The following is a 24,928-nucleotide window of genomic DNA, read 5'->3' as shown; positions in this document are numbered from 1 at the left end:
CATGAGTTAGGAGTGTGATGGAATACTCTCCACTTGCCTGGATGAGTGCAGCTCCAAAAATACTCAAGAAACTCATCACCATCCAGGGCAAGCAGCCAACTTGGTTGGCACACCATCCACCACCTTTAACATTTGTTCCACTACCAACACACAGTGGCAGCAGTGTGTACCACCTGCAAGATGTAGTGCAACAATTCACCAAGGCTCCTTCGGCAGCACCTTCCAAACCTGCAACCTCTACCAACTAGAAGGACAAGGGCACCAGAAGCATGGGAACACCACCACCTTCAATTTCCCCTCCAAGCTACACACCATCCCGACTTGGAACTATATCGCCGTTCCTTCACTGTCACTGGGTCACAATCCTGGAGCTCCCTTTCTAACAGCACTAAGTGCACCTACATCACATTGACTGCAACAGTTCAAGGAGGTGGCTCACCAGCATCCTCTCAGGGACAGTTAGGGGTGGGTCACATCCTGTGAAAGAATACAAAAAATGTTGCACAGTCCCATCAAAGATCTACCTCACAGGTTAGATGCAAAGTATAGCTCCTTCTACACTGTCTCATCAAACTCTTCCAAGTGATGCAATTATGAGGTTTATAAGATCATTATATTTTGGGAGTGTAACTTTAAATTTAGTGAAAAATTAAGGGGGTCTTGTGACCTGTTCTGAAGTCTGTCTGACAGTAAGGCCTGGGCAGCTTGATTGTTAAAGATCAAAGGAAGGCTCAGATTGTTTTACTGGGAGGAAGGTAAAAGATATTTACACTTGGAGACAATGGCAGCAGCTTGTGTGTTAACTGCAGAGACTGCGAGTCTCCAAAGTCCAAAAAAAGCATTGAGGTTGCCAGGTAGTGAATAGCTGCCCTGTAAACTGTCCATTTACTTTCAAGATGAAAGAGAGTTGGGGTCAAGAATAACTAATCAGCATTTCTACCTAGGTGCAAGGCCAATGTTTTTCATGTTCGACAAGGGAGAATGCAGAGGAAGCCATTTTGAGATCAGGTTACAGGCTTCCCACAAATCAACGAATATCACAGAGAGAGAGTAATTTTATGTGGTAAGCAAAGAGAAGAGGCTGCTTGGCTTCGTGGGCTACCACAACCGGATGCAGGAGGGAGACGGCCTCTGGTCGAAAAGGCACACCCTGCAGCCATCTAAGGATTCTGGGAGACGGGTCCTGGCATTGTCGGGGGAAGAAGAGTCGTTGGAATAGGTTCTACTGCTGGTGGTGGATTTAAGAAACTCTCCAAAAATGGAGGAAAGCACCGGGAAACAGTTGCTCGAAGGAACAACTGGGCAAAACGGGGATGCAGAATCCCATTGAAAGTTTGCTAATAGGACTGTGAATTTGTGGAGAGTGGGATGTGTGGTGTGTATAAAAGGGGAACGTACCCCACCAGCTATTAAGAAAAAATAGTTTTTAGTCAATAATATATTTGTAGTCATCTCTTACAGTAACAGTTTTAAAAAGTGAAATATTGAAGCTTAGTTTTTTCAGCTATAACTAGAAGTTCAAATTTCTTTTTAAAAGTTATCAGTCTCCATAGAGGCTATAACACAGGGTTGGTACAGCATGGGTGAAGTGCAGAGTAAAGTACCCTCAGCATGGTTTAGATACAGAGCGCAGCACAGAGAGCTAGGGCATGGAGTATAACCACAGATTGCAAAGGTAATTAAGTGCATTGTGAACAGAGTGGGAAATTTAAAATATGAGGAGAGTACGAATTTGTTACAGGGGGAGGCTGCCCTTGTTCTTCTAGGTTGTAGTGATCGTGGGTTTGGAAAGTGCTGTCGAAAGAGCCTTGATGAGTTGCTGCAGTGCATTTTGTAGATGGTATACACTGCTGCCACTGTGCGTCAGTGGTGGAGGGACTAAATGCTTAAGGTGGTGGGTGGATGGGGTGACGATCAAGTGGGTTGCTTTGTCCTGGTTGTGTGAAGCTTCTTGAGTGCTGTTGGCGCTGTACTCATCCAGACAAGTGGAGAGTATTCCATCACACTCCTGACTTGTGCTTGTAGATGGTGGACAGGCTTTAGGGAGTCAGGAGGTGAGTTACTCACCACAGGATTCCCAGCCTCTGACCTGCTCCTGTAGCTACAGCTTTTATAAGGCTGGTCCAGTTCAGTTTCTGGTCAATGGTAACCCCCACCCCAGAATGTTGATAGTGAGGATTCAGCGATTGTAATGCCATTGAATGTCAAGGGGAGATGGTTGGGTTCTCTTTTGTTGGAGATGGCCATTGCCTGGCACTTCTGTAGTGTCAACGTTACTTGCCACTAATCAGCCCAAGTTGGAATATTGTCCAGGTCTTGCTGCATATGGGCATGGACTACTTCAGAATCTGAGGAGTTGCGAATGGTGCTGAACATTGTGCAATCATCAGCAAACATCCCCACTTCTAACCTTATGATGGAGGACAGATTTTTGATGAAGCAGCTGAAGATGGTTGGGCCTTGGACACTACCCTGAGGAGCTCCTGCACTGATGTCCTGAGACTGAGATGATTGACCTCCAACAACCACAACCATCTTCCTTGTGCTCGATATGACTCCAACCAGTGGAGAGTTTTCCCCCTGATTCCCATTGACTCCAGTTTTGCTAGGGCTCCTTGATGCCACACTCGGTCAAATGCTGCCTTGATGCGGAGGGCAGTCACTCTCACCTCACCTAGAGTTCAGCTCTTTTGCCCACGTTTGGCCCAAGGCTGTAATGAGTGGCCCTGGTGGAGCCCAAACTGAGTGTCAGTGAGCAGTTTATTGCTGTGTAAGTGCCGCTTGATGGCACTGCCGATGAACCCTTACATCACTTTGTTGAAGACCGAGAGTAGGCTGATGGGGCGGTAATTGGCCAATTTGGCGTCTTTCAGGAACAGAGTGGGTGATTTAGATACTGTGAGTGAGTCGGCAGCAACAGCACGGTCTACTGGGAGAAAAAGAGCAGGGGTTTAAATACTTTGTGAAATTGCTAAGATTCAGGGGTGATTTGATCAAAGTTATCAAGATATCAATAGGAACAAACCAGACAGATAGAGAATTCTATTGCTGCTGGTTGGGGAGTCCAGGTCTTGGTGGCATAGATGAAAAATTTGAACCTGATCCTTCAGGAATTCATTTTAAAAACACATTTGCAGGCAAAAAGTGGCTCCAGTTTGGAACTCTCTTCAGCAACTGGCGACTGATGACAGATCAATTGTGAACTTCAAAACCGAGGTTGACAGACTTTTTTTATAATCAAAAGTAAAGAGAGATATGGGGGAAAACATGTATGAAGGAGCTTGGATGCAGATCAGCCATAATCTCGTTGAACGGTGAAACAGATTTGAATCAGTAAATAGCCTACTCCTGTTCCTGTTCCCATGTGTCAATGTGTGTGTGTGGGTGTATGTGCATTTGTGTCTGTGTCTCTCATGAGTCTCTCTGATTATGACAGGTTTTGACAGAGGGGATACACAATTTATAAACTATAAATGAAAATGAAAAGCGAGAAACAGTGAGAGTCCAAAGAGACTTGGGTGGGGGCTCATAGATTTTAGCAGAATCTGGACTCAAAGGGTTAGATTACAAATTGAGATGACACACTCAGGGTTGTATTCGCTGGAATTTTGAAGGATCAGGGGTGATCTGATCAAAGTTGTGTAGGTGTCAAACTCTTTCGAGTTATCAACAGTCACTCTTTCGAGTACAATCACAGTTCTTGGTTTTCCGGGAGTAGGACATGAACCCACAACCCTCTGATTCAAAGGCGAGGGTGCTATGAACTGAGAGGGGAACTAATGGGGGATTAGTTTGAAACTCCTCACAAATGTAATACTAGTGCTTTAAACATGAGAGACACACAGGTGTGGAGGCACTGAGACACAGCACAAGACAGGAGAGACTGATCTGATCAAATGCCGTTTGGAGATCCAAATACTCTTCTGTCACTCTCTGTCCCTTGGTCACTGTGTATATGTGTGCGTGTGCATGTGCACACGTGCATGTGTGGGCACTTGCATGCGCAGGCGTGTGGTCTGTACATGAATCCTGTGATTTACGGTATGATAATCTCAGTGCTCTGCATTTCCTTCCCCTTGTTAGAACAAGGCAGATTCACGGCTGCAACAAGATGGGACTTGGATCAAAAAACGCAAGATGATCATTTGGAACAGTTCCGGGAGGGGAAAACCACCACCGATTGTTTTGAATGGTGCAGATGGTGGTGGGGTGGGGGGAGGGGGGGAGCGGGGTTAGTACCTGCTGGGTTCCTTTCGGTGCATTCCCCTCCTGTCAGTGCCGTCGGCTGGCTGAGAACTCCAAACATAAAAGGTTGTTCAAATACCGTCATGATCGGGTCCCCAACCTGGACAGGAGCAAGGAAAAGGTGAGAGGCGAAGGACACGAATTGAACAAGTGCTGTAATCAGGCACTTCCGCCCTATTCCCCCCACAACAAGAAAGAGGGTGAGTGGAATGTTGGCCTTTATTGCAAGGGAGATGGAACATAAAAGTAGGGGAGTCTTGCTACAACTGCACATCACATTGAGTGGGACTCCACCTAGGGTACTGCGTACAGTTTTGGTCTCCTTCCTTAAGAAGGGATATACTTACATTGGAAGTAGTTCCGAGCAGATTCATTCAGCTGATCCCTGGGATGCAGGGGTTGCTGTATGAGGAGAGGTTGATCAGGTTGGGCCTAGACTCATTGGAGTTTAGGAGAACGAGAGGTGATTTTACTGAAAAACGTTAAGTTCTGAGGGGGGCTTGACAGGGTAAATGCTGAGAGGTTGTCTCCTCTCATGGGAGAGTCTAGGACCAAGGGGCACATTTAAAAATAAGGGGTCTTCCATTTAAGCCGGAGATAGGGAAGAATTCTCTCTCTCACGCAGAGGGTTGTTAGTGTTTGGAATTCTCTTCCCCAGAGGGCAGTGGAGGCTGGGTCATTAAATATATTCAAGGCTGAGTTACACAGTTTTTTTGGTCGCCAAGGGAGTCAAGGGTTACGGGCAGCAGACTGGAAAGTGCAGTGAAAGCCACAAACAGGTCAGCCATGATCTTACTGGAATGGTGGAGCTGGCGCAAGGCACCAGATGGCTTAACTCTTGCCCCTATTTCTTATATTCTTACATCCTCCTGTGTCTGAGCGTTCACACCGTCACCCAAATCCAAAGCTTCCGCGTTTGAGTCCATAATCTGACTTTGACGCTCCTCATGTCAGCACTGAGAGACAGTCCAGTGACCAATATTGGGAGGAGAGCAGGGTAGGGGGGTTCTTCCTGGTGTCCTGACCACTATTTACCCCTCAACCGCCATCAGTTCAAAGAATAAACTGAAGGTCTGGTCATTGTCACATTGCTGGTGCTGGGATCTTGCTGTGCATGAAACGGTTGTCACCAGTCCAACGCTGTAACAGTGACGAGACTTCAAAAGTACGACACTGGCTCCGAAGTGCTTTGGGGCGGCCGGAAGCTGTGGAAGGTTCCCGATAAGCTGGAGGTTGCCCTTTCTTGCAGAGAGTTATCATGGCGATGGCGCCAACCGGCGGGTGGTTTGGGCAAACCGCATGAACTGGCAGGCTTTTGGGCAGCAAGAGAAGGGCAACCCCAAAGCCCCACATGCCACCCACCGACCAGCCCCGCCCCACCCCGTCCGATAGGGGAAGGAGGGAAGAGGAGCAGGAGGGGGGGGGGCAATAAAACAGAGGCCTGCTTCCCGCCACCCACCCCACCCTACTACCGGCGCCAACCGTAAAGGTATTAAGCCAGCCGGCTGCCTGGACTGTGGAATCGCGCCATGCTCGGGCTGGCTGGTCTCCGCCTTGCCCACCTCGCCACAGTGATCACGCTCGCCAAGGAATTTTAATTGGTCAGTTGCAAAGGGCCCAGTTCATCCTGAGCGCAGGAAAGGGGCCAGAGAAAGGCCATTCCTCCCACTGCCTGTACCCCAGCACACTGCGACAGTGTCCCCTAGCTCTAGTCTTTGCCACAAGGGGAAACATCCTTTCAGCATCCACCCTGTCATGTCCCCTCAGGGGGCAACAGGTTTCATTAAGCTTGCCTTTCATTCTCCTAAACTCCAATAGATAGAGGTCCAACCTTTCCTCACAGGGTAACCCCCTCATCCCAGGAAACAGTCCAGTGAACCTTCTCTGAACTGCTTCTACTGAGCTTATATCCTTCCTGAAATAAGGTGACCACAGACTGTACACAGTCCGAATGTGGTCTCACCAATGCCCTATATAACTGTCACAAAGCATCCCAACAATATATTCCATTCCCCTTGCAATTAACGCCTATATTCCTTTTGCCTTCCTAGTCACTTGCTGTACCTGCTCACTAACTTTTTAGTGATTCATGTGCCAGGACACCCAGCAACCTCTGTACCTCAGAGTTCGGCAGCCTCTCCCCATTTAACTATGAGCGTGGGAATACAAAGGGTGGAAGTTATGCTCCAGCTGGACAGGACTTGAGTTTGAGCCTTTCGGAAACATTGCTATCGGATCTGGTGCCCCAAACCTCAAGGAGGATAGAATGGCTCCGGAGTGGGTGCAGCGCAGACTTCCCGGAACGGCACCGAGGCTAAAGGATGTTACCGACACGAATGATCCCATCGCAAATTTTCAACTTACCTGATAGAAGCCTCCGGATAATGCTGAGACCTGTATGGAGAGGACAGAAAAGACTGTGACAATTAGACACCAACTGTAAGGCGCACTTGTTCGTTTGGGAGGTCAATGCTGACATTGGAGGACGGGAATCCCTGTACGTTTGCATGGAGAAGCCTGCGACCTCTGTGAACCTGACCTCACCACTCCACTCCAGCCCTGCAATGATCTTCCCTGAGCTCAAATCTCTCCGTGGCCACACCTCTCTACCCCTGTTACCTCCTCCAACTCGAGCTCTGTAACCTCCTCCAGCTCTCCAAACCTGCGTTCTTCCAATTCTGGCCTCTTACACATCAGCCCCATGATTGGCAGCCACGATTTCGGGTGCCCTCGTCCTACGCCCTGGAATTTCACCACAAAAACCTCTCTGCTTCTCTCTCCTTTCAAAGGTGGCCCCTAAATCCGACCCCTTAAACTAAGCTTTTGGTTGAACCCTCCTTGCGTATTTCAGCCTCCAATCCTAAGAGCTCAGAAAAACTTGTATTAACATCACTGAAGCAGGTTATGGGGTCCTTATCACTTTGTGGGATCTTGCTGTGCAGAAATTGGCTGCCATGTTTCTAAAATTTCAGCCAAGACGACGCTTGAATATCATTGGCAGGTGATTTGAGGCGTCCTGTGGCTGTCAAAGAAGCTTCAACAACCCAAGTCTTTTCCTTATTTCAACACGGAATCCTGAAGATTCCCATGGACGTGGGGCAGCGGTTTAGTGTGTGTCCCAGGTTAAACAGGACAAGAGTCTCCTCTGTCAGAGAGAGGGCCTCTCAGCACCTTGCCAGTCTAGTCACTGCTTCAGTGCGGGGAGTACAACTGCAGTTTTTCACACAACACAATCCCACAGCCAGCAATGAGATAATGAATCTGTTTCAGTGAGTTTTATGGACAGAGCAGTGCCCTCTACGTACAGCACGGAGTCTCTCAAGTTTCCCATGTGGCCAATCACAATCCAGGGGACAGTGGGTGTCAGTTTGGATCGTACTCGCCTGATGTGGTCAACATCCCAGTAAAGCCCATCCGTCTCCGAAAGACACCTCCTCAAACCCCGAAACTACCCTCCGCTCAACCCCATCCGCTCACCCCCATCACCTCCCTCCGCTAACCCCTAAACTCCCCTCCGCTCGCCCCTAAACTCCCCTCCGCTCGCCCCTAAATTCCCCTCCCCTCATCCCGAAACTCTCCTCCACACTCAGGCCGCTAAATACCCTGCAGTCAGCCCTACAACATCCTACAGTAAGCCCCAAAAACACCCTCCACAGAGCCCCATAAGCCTGGACGGACAGAGGGCATCAGGCAACAGCGGGTGGGTTGGGACAGAGGGTCTCGGAAAGCGCAGGTGGGACGGACCCAGAGAATGTGGACAGTACAGGGCGGGAGGATTCGGGGAGTGTGGACAGTACAGGGCGGGGGGATCCGGGGAGTGTGGACAGTACAGGGCGGGGGAATTCGGGGAGTGTGGACAGTACAGGGCGGGGGAATTCGGGGAGTGTGGACAGTACAGGGTGGGGGGATTCGGGGAGTGTGGACAGTACAGGGCGGGGGGGATAGGAGAGTGTGGACAGTACAGGGCGGGGGGATTCGGGCAGTGTGGACAGTACAGGGCGGGGGGATTCGGGAAGTGTGGACAGTACAGGGAGGGGGGATTCGGGGAGTGGGGACAGTACAGGGCGGGGGGATTCGGGGAGCACGGACAGTACAGAGCGGGGGGATTCGGGGAACACGGACAGTACAGGGCGGGGGGATTCGGGGAGTGTGGACAGTACAGGGCGGGGGGATTCGGGGAGTGTGGACAGTACAGGGCGGGGGGATTCGGGGAGTGTGGACAGTACAGGGCGGGGGGATTCGGGGAGTGTGGACAGTACAGGGCGGGGGGATCCGGGGAGTGTGGACAGTACAGGGCGGGGGGATTCGGGGAGTGTGGACAGTACAGGGCGGGGGGATTCGGGGAGTGTGGACAGTACAGGGCGGGGGGATTCGGGGAGTGGGGACAGTACAGGGTGGGGGGGATTCGGGGAGCACGGACAGTACAGGGCGGGGGGATTCGGGGAGTGTGGACAGTACAGGGCGGGGGGATTCGGGGAGTGTGGACAGTATAAGGCGGGGGGATTCGGGCAGTGTGGACAGTACAGGGCGGGGGGATTCGGGGAGTGTGGACAGTACAGGGCGGGGGGATTCGGGGAGTGTGGACAGTACAGGGCGGGGGGGATTCAGGGAGTGTGGACAGTACAGGGTGGGGCGATTCGGGGAGTGTGGACAGTACAGGGTGGGGGGATTCGGGGAGCACGGACAGTACAAGGCGGGGGGATTCGGGGAGCACGGACAGTACAGTGAGTGGCTCTGCTCTTACGTTGCGGCTGCCTTGCTTCTCCGAAGGGACACTGAAGGAGACTCTGCCAAACTGCGAAACCAGCGATGGGAACCTCTCCCGGCTGATGGACTGCGGAGTTATAAAGTAATTTGTCTTCGCTGGAACAAGAGACAGAATGTTTAAATCACCTTCCATTTCAGTAAAAGAACTCCCCACCTTTGCAACAGACACCACCCAGACTCGCCCACTTCAGCTAAGGACAGGCACAAGAAATCCAGCCCTAGGACAGGAGACATTGGGGCGCAGTGAGGAACTCATCTCTCTGATAGAGGGGTCGCTGTTATATTTAATCCTCGACTATACACTGGCTCCTCTCTCTGATAGAGGGGTCGCTGTTATATTTAATCCTCGACTATACACTGGCTCCTCTCTCTGATAGAGGGGTCGCTGTTATATTTAATCCTCGACTATACACTGGCTCCTCTGTCTGATAGAGGGGTCGCTGTTATATTTAATCCTCGACTATACACTGTCTCCTCTCTCTGTTAGAGGGGTCACTGTTAAATTTAATCCTCGACTACACACTGGCTCCTCTCTCTGATAGAGGGGTCGCTGTTAAATTTAATCCTCGACTATACACTGGCTCCTCTCTCTGATAGAGGGGTCGCTGTTATATTTAATCCTCGACTATACACTGTCTCCTCTCTCTGATAGAGGGGTTTCTGTTATATTTAATCCTCGACTATACACCGGCTCCTCTCTCTGATAGAGGGGTCGCTGTTATATTTAATCCTCAACTATACACTGGCTCCTCTCTCTGTTAGAGGGGTCGCTGTTATATTTAATCCTCGACTATACACTTGCTCCTCTCTCTGTTAGAGGGGTCACTGTTATATTTAATCCTCGACTATACACTGTCTCCTCTCTCTGATAGAGGGGTCTCTGTTATATTTAATCCTCGACTATACACTGTCTCCTCTCTCTGATAGAGGGGTCTCTGTTATATTTAATCCTCGACTATACACCGGCTCCTCTCTCTGATAGAGGGGTCACTGTTATATTAAATCCTCGACTATACACTGGTTCCTCTCTCTGTTAGAGGGGTCGCTGTTATATTAAATCCTCGACTATACACTTGCTCCTCTCTCTGTTAGAGGGGTCGCTGTTATATTTAATCCTCGACTATACACTGTCTCCTCTCTCTGTTAGAGGGGTCGCTGTTATATTTAATCCTCGACTATACACTTGCTCCTCTCTCTGATAGAGGGGTCACTGTTATATTTAATCCTCGACTATACACTGGCTCCTCTCTCTGTTAGAGGGGTCGCTGTTATATTTAATCCTCGACTATACACTGTCTCCTCTCTCTGTTAGAGGGGTCGCTGTTATATTTAATCCTCGACTATACACTGGCTCCTCTCTCTGATAGAGGGGTCTCTGTCATATTTAATCCTCGGCTATACACTGGCTCCTCTCTCTGTTAGAGGGATTGCTGTTATATTTAATCCTCGACTATGCACTGTCTCCTCTCTCTGATAGAGGGGTCACTGTTATATTTAATCCTCGACTATACACTGTCTCCTCTCTCTGATAGAGGGGTCACTGTTAAATTTAATCCTCGACTATATACTGTCTCCTCTCTCTGATAGAGGGGTCTCTGTTATATTTAATCCTCGACTATACACTGGCTCCTCTCTCTGATAGAGGGGTCGCTGTTATATTTAATCCTCGACTATACACCGGCTCCTCTCTCTGATAGAGGGGTCACTGTTAAATTTAATCCTCGACTATATACTGTCTCCTCTCTCTGATAGAGGGGTCTCTGTTATATTTAATCCTCGACTATACACTGGCTCCTCTCTCTGATAGAGGGGTCGCTGTTATATTTAATCCTCGACTATACACCGGCTCCTCTCTCTGATAGAGGGGTCGCTGTTGTATTTAATCCTCGACTATACACTGTCTCCTCTCTCTGATAGAGGGGTCACTGTTATATTTAATCCTCGACTATACACTGGCTCCTCTCTCTGATAGAGGGGTCGCTGTTATATTTAATCCTCGACTATACACTGGCTCCTCTCTCTGATAGAGGGGTCGCTGTTATATTTAATCCTCGACTATACACTGTCTCCTCTCTCTGATAGAGGGGTCACTGTTAAATTTAATCCTCGACTATATACTGTCTCCTCTCTCTGATAGAGGGGTCTCTGTTATATTTAATCCTCGACTATACACTGGCTCCTCTCTCTGATAGAGGGGTCGCTGTTATATTTAATCCTCGACTATACACCGGCTCCTCTCTCTGATAGAGGGGTCGCTGTTGTATTTAATCCTCGACTATACACTGTCTCCTCTCTCTGATAGAGGGGTCACTGTTAAATTTAATCCTCGACTATATACTGTCTCCTCTCTCTGATAGAGGGGTCTCTGTTATATTTAATCCTCGACTATACACTGGCTCCTCTCTCTGATAGAGGGGTCGCTGTTATATTTAATCCTCGACTATACACCGGCTCCTCTCTCTGATAGAGGGGTCGCTGTTGTATTTAATCCTCGACTATACACTGTCTCCTCTCTCTGATAGAGGGGTCACTGTTATATTTAATCCTCGACTATACACTGGCTCCTCTCTCTGATAGAGGGGTCGCTGTTATATTTAATCCTCGACTATACACTGGCTCCTCTCTCTGATAGAGGGGTCGCTGTTATATTTAATCCTCGACTATACACTGTCTCCTCTCTCTGATAGAGGGGTCGCTGTTATATTTAATCCTCGACTATACACCAACTCCTCTCTCAGATAGAGGGATTACTGTTATATTTAATCCTCGACTATACACTGTCTCCTCTCTCTGATAGAGGGATTACTGTTATATTTAATCCTCGACTATACACTGTCTCCTCTCTCTGTTAGTGGGGTCTCTGTTATATTTAATCCTCGACTATACACTGGCTCCTCTCTCTGTTAGAGGGGTCACTGTTATATTTAATCCTCGACTATACACTGGCTCCTCTCTCTGTTAGAGGGGTCACTGTTATATTTAATCCTCGACTATACACTGGCTCCTCTCTCTGTTAGAGGGGTCGCTGTTATATTTAATCCTCAACTATACACTGGCTCCTCTCTCTGATAGAGGGGTCGCTGTTATATTTAATCCTCGACTATACACTGTCTTCTCTGTCTGATTGAGGGGTCACTGTTATATTTAATCCTCGACTATACACTGTCTCCTCTCTCTGATAGAGGGGTCGCTGTTATATTTAATCCGCGACTATACACTGGTTCCTCTCTCTGTTAGAGGGGTCTCTGTTATATTTAATCCTCGACTATACACTGGCTCCTCTCTCTGATAGAGGGGTCGCTGTTATATTTAATCCTCGACTATACACTGGCTCCTCTCTCTGTTAGAGGGGTCTCTGTTATGTCACCCGGGGGATAATCTTGGCCACAACACTTGGGAAAGATCCTCTGTGCTACACGGAAACCACTGCGAGTTTTTTCTTTCCATCCAGCCGAGGGCACCGGATGAGCACCTGATGGGAAAACGGCACTCGAGGTATTGCAGCACTCCATCGAGGCTGCACTGGAGTGTCAAGGCCTCGATTAATGGTCCAAGTCTATGGAGTGGGGAACTGAATGTACAATCTTTGTGACTTCAGAGGCAAAACTGCTCGCGACTGACCCACAGCTGATGTGGAGAGAAGCCTGGAACCAGCGTATACCCAAACCAGAAACACATTTCACATCTTGTGGGGTGGGTGAGGGGAGCACTGTATTTCCCATCAATTAATGTAAACCAGTGAGAACAAACGGGCTCTGACATGTCCAGGAGAGGTGATCAGCAATCCTCACTCCCTCAGTCAACCTGAGCTCATCCAAAGCTGCTCATCCCCAACAGGGCATCGAGTCTGGGCGTCCATGGTGTTTCTTTGCCCCGCAAACGTCAGCATCGGAAGATCGCTGCCACTGTGGTGGTTCCTGCCCTTTCGCACAGTTTGCTGGGCTTTCGTGAGGGTGAAGCTGCTACCTGTGGGCCGACCCCTCACTCCCTGCTCACTTTTCCAGGATCATCCTGAAATGCCTAAGCCTTGGCTTTTATTCTTTTTGACTGTAAAGCATCTTTTGAAACCCCTCTCCCGTCTTCTCCGCCCACAGCTCCAGCGGAGAGCTCATGGGTTTCTTTGTGACCCGTGTTTGAAACCATCCTGTCAGCTGCCTCGACTGCTTTCTTCCCTTCCGCCAGCCCACTTGGCCAAATTTCCTATAACGTTCCCCCCCTCAACGCCCTAGCTCTGAACTCGCATCTTTCTCTTGCTTCTATTCCACCTCCAGTCATGCCCTTTCCAAATACATCTTGTCCAGGACTCATCGCCTGCTGGCTTGACCCTATTCCCACTAAACTGTTGATCACCAAACATCCCCTTCCGGTGCCCACGCTCTCTCTCTCTCTCTCTCTAGCAGGCCCTCAAAGCGAGGAGGACACTTGCCCACGGAGCCCGTGGCAAGAGCTTGGAGTCCGTTCACGTGGGGGAGACTGTTACGCTGCAGCTACCACAGGGTCCGAGCTGACCAGGAGACCCTGCCACTCTCACTGCCTGCCATCGGCGTGCCCGGAAGGAAGACAATCAACCTGCTTGGCCACGTGCTCATCGAGTCCTGGATCAGGACTCGAGTTGGGGGCTTGTGGCTCAAAGGCAGGGACGCTACCCGCTGCGCTACAAGATCTCCGCATGTTGTTGTGGAGAAAACCAGCCACTCTGGGGTCTGTGAGGTTCAATAAGTAAAACACCTTTATTCGAGCGTGTCTGGGAAAGCTCTCAAATCTTCCAAGGGAAACTTCTCCAAGGTTTACAGTTTGCAACACCCTTTTATAATTCTTACCTCCAAGTACTACTGCTAGACATCGTTAACATTTGCTAATAACTACAGGACGTTGTTAAACTGATACTAATGGCTACAGGATCCTGCCAACAGTCACTAATAGCTGGTTATTCTAAGGCATTCTTCCTCATGAGTTTCTTTGTCCTACTCAGCGAGACAGCACATAAAGGAGCAGATGTCATCTCATCTTTTGGCTTGAACCCCTCTGCCCAGTCTGGAATTGAATTGTCTTTATTGTTTACACAGGCTGTGAACAGTACCACAATGTCAAGTATCCCATCATGCCCCTTGAGTCCACTCTAAGGTTATTAATGTTTCTATATTTTCATACCAATCCTAACTGTCCCACTTCAACATTAACTGATATTTCCCAATGGGCCAATCCGTTCAGGTGATGGCCCTCTCTCCTTTATATCCGCCATCATCAGCCCTCTCCTCGCAAATAAGTCAATCCTTGTCCCCTCTGTCCGTACAAACAACCATCCCATCTCCAGCCTCCCTTTCCGCTCCTAAATCTCAAAAATGTCGTCACCCTCCCCCACCTCCAAGGCCCCAAGTTCATGTCCATCCTTCCACAAACTCCATATTTGAATCCCTCCAATCAGCTTTCCATCCCTATCACAATGCTAGACTACTAGGGTTACCAGTGACCAGAAACTGAGCTGGACTAGCCATATAAAGACTGTGGCTAAAAGAGCAGGTCAGAGGCTAGGCATCATGCGGGGAGTAACTCACCTCCTGACTCCCAAAAGCTTGTCCACCATCTACAAGACACAAGTCATTGTGGTGGAATACTCTCCACTTGCCTGGAGCTCAAGAAGCTCAACACCGTCCAAGACAAAGCAGCCCACTTGATTGGCACCACATCCACAAACATTCACTCCCTCCACCACTGACGCACAGTGTGTACCATCTATGTGATGTGCTGCAAGACCTCACTAAGGCTCCTTAGACAGCACTTTCCAAACCCATGACTGCTACCATCTAGAAGGACAAGGGCAGCAGACACATGGGAATACCACCACCTGGAAGTTCCCCTAGAAGCCACTCACCATCCTGACTTGGAAATATATCGGCCGTTCCTGCACTGTCGCTGGGTCAAAATCCTGGAACTTCCTCATTAACAGCGCCGTGGGTGTACCTACACCACATGGACTGCAGCGGTTCAAGAAGGCAGCTCACCACCACCTTCTCAAGGGTGATTATGGATGGGCAATAAATGCTGGCCTAGTCAGTGATGCCCACATCCATTGAATGAATAAAAAAAAGCTCTTACCAAACTCACAAATGACATCCTGTGTGACTGGAGAAAAGGTAAACTTCCTCTCCTTCTCCTTCTTGACCTGTCTGCAGCCTTTGACATGGTTGACCACACCATCCGGTTCTATTCTCAGCTACCTAATCATAGCCAGAGAATCACCATCAATGGCTTGTCTTCCTGCTCTTGTACCCATACCTCTGGTGTCCTCCAAGGATCTCGCCTTTGGCCCCTATTTCTCATTGGCAAGCTGTCCCCCCGCCCCCCAGTCGCTCTCCACATGTATGCTGAGTTCGACCTCAACACCACCCACCTCTCCCTCTCCACTTCCTCCAAATTGTCAGGCTGCTTATCGAACATCCAACGCTTGGATGAACAGGAAAAGAAGACTGGAGCCATTGTCTCTGAGCCACAGGGCAAACTCTGCTCCATAGCCACTGACTCCAGCCCTCTCCCTGGCCACTGTTTGAGGACATACCAGAATGGTTGCAGCTTCAGCATAATACCTGACCCCAGAATGAGCTTTCAACCACGTACCAACGCCATCACTGAGACTGCACATTTCCACCAACTCTGCCCCTGCATCAGCTCAACTAACGCGCTCCTGGTCACATTCTAACATCCGTAACCTTAATTTCATCCAAAACTCTGCTGCCTGTGTCCGAACTCATACAAAATCCCGTTCGCTCCTGTGCTTTCTGACCAACATCGACTCCCAGTTAAGCAACGCCTCGATTTTAAAATTCCCAACTTTCTTTTTTCACCCCTATCTCCGTAACCTCCTCCAGTCCTCTGAGATCTCTGTGCTCTTCTAACTCTGGCCTCGTGTGCATCCTCAATTTTACACATCACCACTGGGGGCTGCATCTTCAGTTGCCTAGGCCCCAAGGCCTGGAAGAACCTCCCTAAATCACTCCGCCGCGAGAGCTCTCTCCTCCTCTAATTCACACCTTAAAATCTACCTCTGTGACCGGGCTATTGGTCACCTGTCCGAATATCTCCTTATGCGGCTTGGTATCAAATTTTGTTTTATAATGCCTGCGATTACATTAAAGGTGCTATATAAATGTAAGTTGTTGTTTGACCGATTCCCAGTCCAGCAACACCTTGATTTTAAAATTTTCACCCCTGCTTTCAAATACACCCACAACCCCACAAAACATCTCTCGTCCCTCTATATTATCTGCAATCTCCTCCAGCCTACAATTCTCACCCTTCTGTTCAAACCCCTTCATGGCTGCACCATTTGCTATCTCTGTGAGTTCCTCCAGCCTACCAACTTTCTGGACACCTCCAATTTTGGCCTCCTGAGCATCCCTGGCTTTCATCGCTCCACCATTGACAGGCGTGGTTTTAACTGCCTGGGCCCGAAGCCTCCTAGGAATGTAGGAGCAGGAGTAGACCATTCGGCCCATCGAGCCTGCTCCACCATTCAAACAGATCATGGCTGACCATCTATCTCTGTGCCATTTTTCCCCGCTATCCCCATATCCCTTGATGTCATCAGTACCCAGAAATATTTCGACTTCTGCTTAGAAAACGTTCAATGGCTGAGCTTCCACGGTCCTCTGGGGCAGAGAATTCGAAAGACTCACCGCCCTCTGAGTGAAGAAATTCCTCCTCATCTCAGTCATAAATGGCCTGGTCCTTATTCTGAGACTGTGTTCCCTAGTTCTAGGTTCACCAGGCAGGGGAAGCATCCTATCCACATCTATTCTGTCACACCCTGTAGGAAATTTGTAAGCTTCAACGAGATCACCTCTCATTCTTCGAAGCTCTGGTGAATACAAGCCCAGCTTCCTCAACCTCTCCTCATAAGACAATCCCGCCATTCCAGGGGTTAGTCTGGTGAACCTCTGTTGAACACCCTCGATGGCAAGTGTATCCTTCCTTAGAAAAGGGGACCAAAACTGCACGCAATACTTTGGGTGCAGTCTCAGCAAGGCTCTTTCCAATTGCAACAAGACATCTTTACACCTGTACTCAAATCCCCTCGTGATGAAAGCCAATTCTTTGCCACTCTGAAGAATTGTCATATTGGGCTCAAAACATTATCTCTGCTTTTCCATCTCCACAGATGCTGCCAGACCTGAGTTTTCCCAGCATTTTCTGTTTTTATTTCAGGTTTCCAGCATCCGCAGTATTTTGCTTTTACCTTTGCCACTCTCTCCTTTAAGACACTCTTTAAAATCTACCAAGTGCAAAGCTTCAGTCTCCTGCTCTACCTCAGTGTCAAACTTTCTTTGATAATACTTCTGTGAAACACCATGGAGGATTTCAATATTTTACAGGTGCTATATAAATGCAATGTGCTGTTGCTCTGGAACTGTGTCTTTTGTGCTACTTACGGTTGTTAATGATTACACAGAAGAGAGTGTCTAAGCCATCCTTGTTGATAACAGTCTGGAAAGGGCTGTTACTGGTGAAGATCACTGATTCCTCAATGCAAACCCGGCTAATAACCCTGGAGGTGATAGAAAACAGAGCAATGGTTGAGGCAGTTGGTGAGTGGCAATGAAACAGGATTAGTTAGTAACGAGTAACGAGAACTAACTAAGTTAGTTAGTAACAATCAGACAGCTCCACGACAGCTCACCGACACAAAGCATCGACCTCCAAAGTCATCCGCAAAACACCAGGGACAATGGATCCTTGAATCTGGGAACAGGAGGAGGAGGTTCAGCCTTATCGAGCCTGTTACAAGGGAACAGGAGGAGTCCATACATGCACGTGAGCCTATCACACATGAAAGGAGATGGCCATTCAGCTTCTCGGACCAATTACACAAAAACAGGAGGAGGCCATTCAACTTCTCAAATCGGTTACAAAGGAACAGCAGGAGGCCACTCGTCCTTAAGCCTGTTACACAGGGACGGGAGGAGGCCATTCAGCTCCTTGATTCTGTTGCACAGGAACAGGAGACGGCCATTCAGCTCCTTAAGCCTGCTACACGGGAACAGGAGGAGGCCATTTAGCCCCTCAATTATGTTAAACAGGAAGAGGGGGAAGCCATTCAGCCCCTTGATTTGGTTGCACAGGAGCAGCAGGCAGCCATTTAGCCCCTTAAGCCTGTTACACAGGGACAGGAGGCGGCCATTCAGCCCTTGAACGAGTTACACAAGAACAGAAGGAGACCATTTAGGCCTTCCAGCCTGTTACACAAGAACAGGAGGGGGCCAATCAAGTCTTTAACCTATTACAAAGGAAAGGGGGGAGGCCATTCAGCCCCTCAGTTCTGCTACACAGGAATAGAAGGAGGCCATTCAGCCACTCAATTCTGTTGCACAGGAACAGGAGGCAGCGTTCAGCCCCTTAAGCCTGTTACACAGGGACAGGAGGAGGCCATTCAGCCCCTTGATTCTGTTACATAGGAACAGGAGTGCATTAAACCCTTCAAGTATGTTACATTGGTTTCTAAGTAGCAAACCAAACCCCACTATTCAAGAAATGAGTAAGAGAGAAAATATCTGTGGCCAGTTAACCTGACATTAGTAAAAGGCAAAGTACTGGAATCCATTATTAATGATGTGGTAATAGGGCACTTGGAAAATCATAACATGATTAAGCAGAGTCAACACAGATTTCTGTAAGGAAAATCATGTTTGACAAATTTGAGAAAGCGTTTGCTAAGGATTTAATTCTAAGGAGAAACCAGTGGATGTCATGTGTTTGAATTTTCAAAAAGCATTTGATAAGGTGTGAGACATAAAAGGGCGCAAGTACAAGTGGAAAAAGTCTGACTCCAGTTATATAGGGGCTCGGTGAGGCCAGATGGGAGCATTGTGTAGGGGTTCGGTCACCTTACCTAAAGACTAGCTGAGAAACATCAAATTTTGAAGGGGCTTGACAAAGCAGATGCCGATGAAATGTTTCTCCTGGTCTCACCAAGGGCCTGTACGACTGGAACATCACTTGCCTACTTTTATGTTCCATTCCATTTACAATAAAGGACAACATTCAATTTACCTTCTGTATAGGACACTGAGCCCTGTACAATACCCAGGACTGGAAAGTAAGAACACAGACCCCTATACAATACGCACCAGTGGAATGAAAGGACACTGACCCCTGCACAGTACCCTGCACTGAATTATAATGACATCAACCCTGTACAATACCCAGCGCTGGGCTGTAAGGACACTGACCCCAGTACGTTACCCAGCACTGGACTGTGTGGACACATACCCCTGTACAATACAGAGCACTGGACTGTATGAACACTGACCCCTGCAAAGTACCCAGCACTAAATTATAATGACATCAACCCTGTACAATACCCAGCACTGGGCTGTAAGGACACTGACCGCAGTACGATACCCGGCACTGGACTGTGTGGACACTGACTCCTGTACAATACACAGCACTGGACTGTATGGACACTGACCCCTGTACAATACAAAGCACTGAATTCAAAGGACACTGACCTCTGTACAATACCCAGCACTGGATCCTAAGGACACAGACCCCTATATATTACCCAGCACTGGATTCAAAGGACAATGACACCTGTACAATACCTAGCAATGGACTGAAAGGACACTGACCCCTGTATAATGCCCAGAACGGGATTTTAAGGAAAATGACCCCTGTACAATGCCCAGCTGGACTGCACGGACACTGACACCTACACAATGTCCAGCATTGGATTCAAAGGACACTGACCCCTGTACAATGCCTAGCATCGGATCATAAGAACACTGACCCCTGTACAATGCCTAGCACTGGATCATAAGAACACTGAGCCCTGTACAATGTCCAGCACTGGGCTGTAAGGTGTCAGGAAGATATAATAGTTTTCATAATGTTATTGGAATTTATTGTACAATAGGGTCATAGTGGGGTCTGTGTCTATGTGCGTGAGAGAGAGACAGTATGTGTGTGTGTGTGTGTGTGTGTGTGTGTGTGTGTGTCTTAATTGAATTAAAGGCAGCTGGTCTGAAGGCTTTGATGTAACAGAAGATAAGCCAGGTTTGAAATGTTAAGTAGGTAAATACGAGGGAAGTTTTAGAATGTAAGGTGTAAAGGGAACAATTGCATTTTTAAATAAACCAGATTAGCTTGGATCCAATCGAGCGAGTGAAATGTTTCAATGAGCTGTGAGAAGTTAAGAAAGAGTGTGTTGATTTATCCCAAAGATTACTGAAAAAATCCATCAAAGTACCAATTTTGTATTATTAGAGAGGTAAAGTCCAAAGACACAGTGAAAAAATGGGAATTTGCATTCAAAGCCGAAAATATGTATAAAGGAGAGAAGGCTGTGTGCAAAGAAAGGTATTCTAAGGTCTAACAAGTGTGAAAGCCTCCAGCATCTAAGACTCAAGCTGCTGCCTACAAGGAGCTGAAGCTGAGAAACACCCACTTTGAATGTGGTTGTTCAGGGTATTGTGTTACTTTGCCTGGGTCTTTAAAATCTGTGTGTCTCACGGTCGTATTCGCAGAAGTTTAACTGGGGTTTAGATTAATTAGGAGATTTAGAAATAATCATATTGTAATTTGTAGATCTATGTATGTGCTTAAAATCATTTTGTCTATTAATAAAGATTTAGGTTAGTTTGGTAAGAAACCTATAAGACTTGGTGGCCTTCTTTTTACCGAATTGAAAACCTGCATCTCGAAACAGATGCAACTTGCAAAACAGTTCTGGCAGCTGCTTCAACTTTCCCTCTGGGATTTGGGCAACTTGGCATTTAACAACTGCCTGCCATAACAAAGGACACTAACCCCTGTACAATACCCAGCACTGGACTGAAAGGACACTGACCCCTGTACAATACCCAGCACTGGACTGTATGGACACTGACCCCTGTACAATACCCATCACAGGACTGAAAGGACACTGACCCCTGTACAATACACAGCACTGGACTGTATGGACACTGACCCCTGTACAATACCCAGCACTGGACTGTACGGACACTGAACCCTGTACAATACCCAACACTGGACTGACAGGACACTGACCCCTGTACAATACCCAGCACTGGACTGTAAGAACACTGAACCCTGTACAATACCAAGCACTAGACTGAAAGGACACTGACCCCTGTACAATACCCAGCACTGGACTGAAAGGACACTGACCGCTGTACAATACCCATCACAGAACTGAAAGGACACTGACCCCTGTACAATACCCAGCACTGGACTGTATGGACACTGGCCCCTGTACAAAACCCAGCACTGGACTGAAAGGACACTGGCCCCAGTACAATACCCAGCACTGGACTGTACGGACACTGACCCCTGTACAATACCAAGCACTGTACTGTACAGACATTGACCCCTGTACAATACACAGCACTGGACTGAAAGGACACTGACCCCTGTACAATACCCATCACTGGACTGAAAGGACACTGACCCCTGTACAATAACCAGCACTGGACTGAAAGGACACTGACCCCTATACAATACACAGCACTGGACTGAAAGGACACTGACCCCTGTACAATACACAGCACTGGACTGAAAGGACACTGACCCCTATACAATACCCAGCTCTGGACTGAGAGGACACTGACCCCTGTACAATACCCGGCACTGGACTGTACGGACACTGACCCCTGTACAATACCCAGTACTGGACTGTACGGACACTGACCCCGGTACAATACCCAGCACTGGACTGTATGGACACTGACCCCTGTACAATACCCAACACTGGACTGACAAGACACTGACCCCTGTACAATACCCAGCACTGGACTGTATGGACACTGAACCCTGTACAATACCCAGCACTGGACTGAAAGGACACTGACCCCTGTACAATACCCAGCACTGGACTGAAAGGACACTGACCCCTGTACAATACCCAGCACTGGACTGTACGGACAATGATACCTGTACATTACCCAGCACTGGACTGAAAGGACACTGACCCCTGTACAATACCCAGCACTGGACTGAAAGGACACTGGCTCCTGTACAATACCCAGCACTGGACTGAAAGGACACTGGCCCCTGTACAATACCCAGCACTGGACTGAAAGGACACTGGCCCCTGTACAATGCCCAGCACTGGACTGTACGGACACTGAGCCCTGTACAATACCCAGGACTGGACTAAGAGGACACTGACCCCAGTACAATAACCAGCACTGGACTGAAAGGACACTGACCCCTATACAATACACAGCACTGGACTGAAAGGAACTGACCCCTATACAATACACAGCACTGGACTGTATGAACACTGACCCCTGTACAATACCCAACACTGGACTGACAGGACACTGACCACTGTACAAAACCCAGCACTGGACTGTACGGACACTGACCCCTGTACAATACCCATCACTGGACTGAAAGGACACTGGCCCCTGTAAAATACACAGCACTGGACTGTACGGACACTGAACCCTGTGCAATACCCAGCACTGGACTGAGAGGAACTGACCCCTGTACAATACCCAGCACTGGACTGAAAGGACACTGACCCCTGTACAATACACAGCACTGGACTGAAAGGACACTGACCCCTGTACAATACACAGCACTGGAATGTATGGGCACTGACCCCTGTACAATACACAGCACTGGACTGAAAGGACACTGAACCCTGTACAATACCCAGCACTGGACTGAAAGGACACTGACCGCTGTACAATACCCATCACAGAACTGAAAGGACACTGACCCCTGTACAATACCCAGCACTGGACTGTATGGACACTGGCCCCTGTACAATACGCAGCACTGGACTGAAAGGACACTGGCCCCAGTACAATACCAAGCACTGGACTGTACGGACACTGACCCCTGTACAATACCCAGCACTGTACTGTACGGACATTGACCCCTGTACAATACCAAGCACTGGACTGAAAGGACACTGACCCCTGTACAATACCCATCACTGGACTGAAAGGACACTGACCCCTGTACAATAACCAGCACTGGACTGAAAGGACACTGACCCCTATACAATACACAGCACTGGACTGAAAGGACACTGACCCCTGTACAATACACAGCACTGGACTGAAAGGACACTGACCCCTATACAATACCCAGCACCGGACTGAGAGGACACTGACCCCTGTACAATGCACATCACTGGACTGAAAGGACACTGGCTCCTGTACAATACCCAGCACTGGACTGAAAGGACACTGGCCCCTGTACAATACCCAGCACTGGACTGAAAGGACACTGACCCCTGTACAATACCCAGCACTGGACTGTACGGACATTGACACCTGTACATTACCCAGCACTGGACTGAAAGGACACTGACCCCTGTACAATGCCCATCACTGGACTGAAAGGACACTGGCTCCTGTACAATACCCAGCACTGGACTGAAAGGACACTGGCCCCGGTACAATGCCCAGCACTGGACTGTACGGATACTGAGCCCTGTACAATACCCAGCACTGGACTAAGAGGACACTGACCACTGTACAATAACCAGCACTGGACTGAAAGGACACTGACCCCTATACAATACACAGCACTGGACTGAAAGGACACTGACCCCTATACAATACACAGCACTGGACTGAGAGGACACTGACCCCTGTACAATACCCAGCACTGGACTGTATGGACACTGACCCCTGTACAATACCCAACACTGGACTGACAGGACACTGACCACTGTACAATACCCAGCACTGGACTGAAAGGACTCTGACCCCTGTACAATACCCAGCACTGGACTGAAAGGACACTGAACCCTATATAATGCTCAGCAATGGACTGAAAGGACACTGACCCCTGTACAATACCGAGCACTGAACTGAAAGGACACTGACCCCTGTACAATACCCAGCACTGGACTGTACGGACACTGACCCCTATACAATACCCATCACTGGACTGAAAGGACACTGGCTCCTGTACAATACACAGCACTGGACTGTATTGACAGTGACCCCTGTACAATACCCAGCACTGGACTGAGAGGACACTGACCCCTGTACAATACCCAGCACTGGACTGAAAGGACACTGACCCCTGTACAATACACAGCACTGGACTGAAAGGACACTGCCCCCTGTACAATACCCAGCACTGGACTGAAAGGACTCTGACCCCTGTAGAATACCCAGCACTGGACTGAAAGGACACTGAACCCTATATAATGCTCAGCACTGGACTGAAAGGACACTGACCCCTGTACAATACCGAGCACTGGACTGTATGGACACTGAACCCTGTACAATACCCAACACTGGACTGACAGGACACTGACCCCTATACAATACCCAGCACTGGACTGTATGGACACTGAACCCTGTACAATAACCAGCACTGGACTGAAAGGACATTAACCCCTGTACAATCCCCAGCACTGGACTGAAAGGACATTGACCCCTGTACAATAACCATCACAGAACTGAAAGGACACTGACCCCTGTACAATACCCAGCACTGGACTGTATGGACACTGGCCCCTGTACAGTACCCAGCACTGGACTGAAAGGACACTGACCCCTGTACAATACACAGCACTGGACTGAAAGGACACTGACCCCTGTACAATACCCATCACAGAACTGAAAGGACACTGGCCCCTGTACAATGCCCAGCACTGGACTGAAAGGACACTGACCCCTGTACAATACCCATCACAGAACTGAAAGAACACTGGCCTCTGTACAATACCCAGCATTGGACTGAAAGGACACAGACCCCTGCACAATACACAGCACTGGACTGTATGGACACTGACCCCGGTACAATACCCAGCACTGGACTGAATGGACACTGACCCCTGTACAATACCCAACACTGGACTGACAGGACACTGGCCACTGTACAATACCCAGCACTGGACTGTATGGTCACTGAACCCTGTACAATACCCAGCACTGGACTGAAAGGACACTGA

The 24,928-nt window shown here is 48.7% G+C and overlaps 1 protein-coding gene across 1 annotated transcript in view; it reads right to left on the bottom strand.

Moving 5' to 3' along the window:
• The window catches only part of LOC144671660 (tectonic-3-like), a 210,394-nt gene that overhangs the window by 73,219 nt on the left and 112,247 nt on the right, over positions 1 to 24,928 (bottom strand). Inside the window, 3 exon segments of the mRNA XM_078533666.1 lie at positions 4,240 to 4,345; positions 8,990 to 9,108; positions 17,439 to 17,554. Of these exon segments, the coding sequence (XP_078389792.1) occupies positions 4,240 to 4,345; positions 8,990 to 9,108; positions 17,439 to 17,554 (341 nt within the window).

The sequence above is a fragment of the Cetorhinus maximus genome, chromosome 33 (genome assembly GCF_964194155.1).
Source record: "Cetorhinus maximus chromosome 33, sCetMax3.hap1.1, whole genome shotgun sequence".
NCBI classification, from domain to species: Eukaryota; Metazoa; Chordata; class Chondrichthyes; order Lamniformes; family Cetorhinidae; genus Cetorhinus; species Cetorhinus maximus.
The sequence above is the reverse complement of the archived record's forward strand: the minus strand, read 5'-3'. Positions and strand labels throughout refer to the sequence as shown.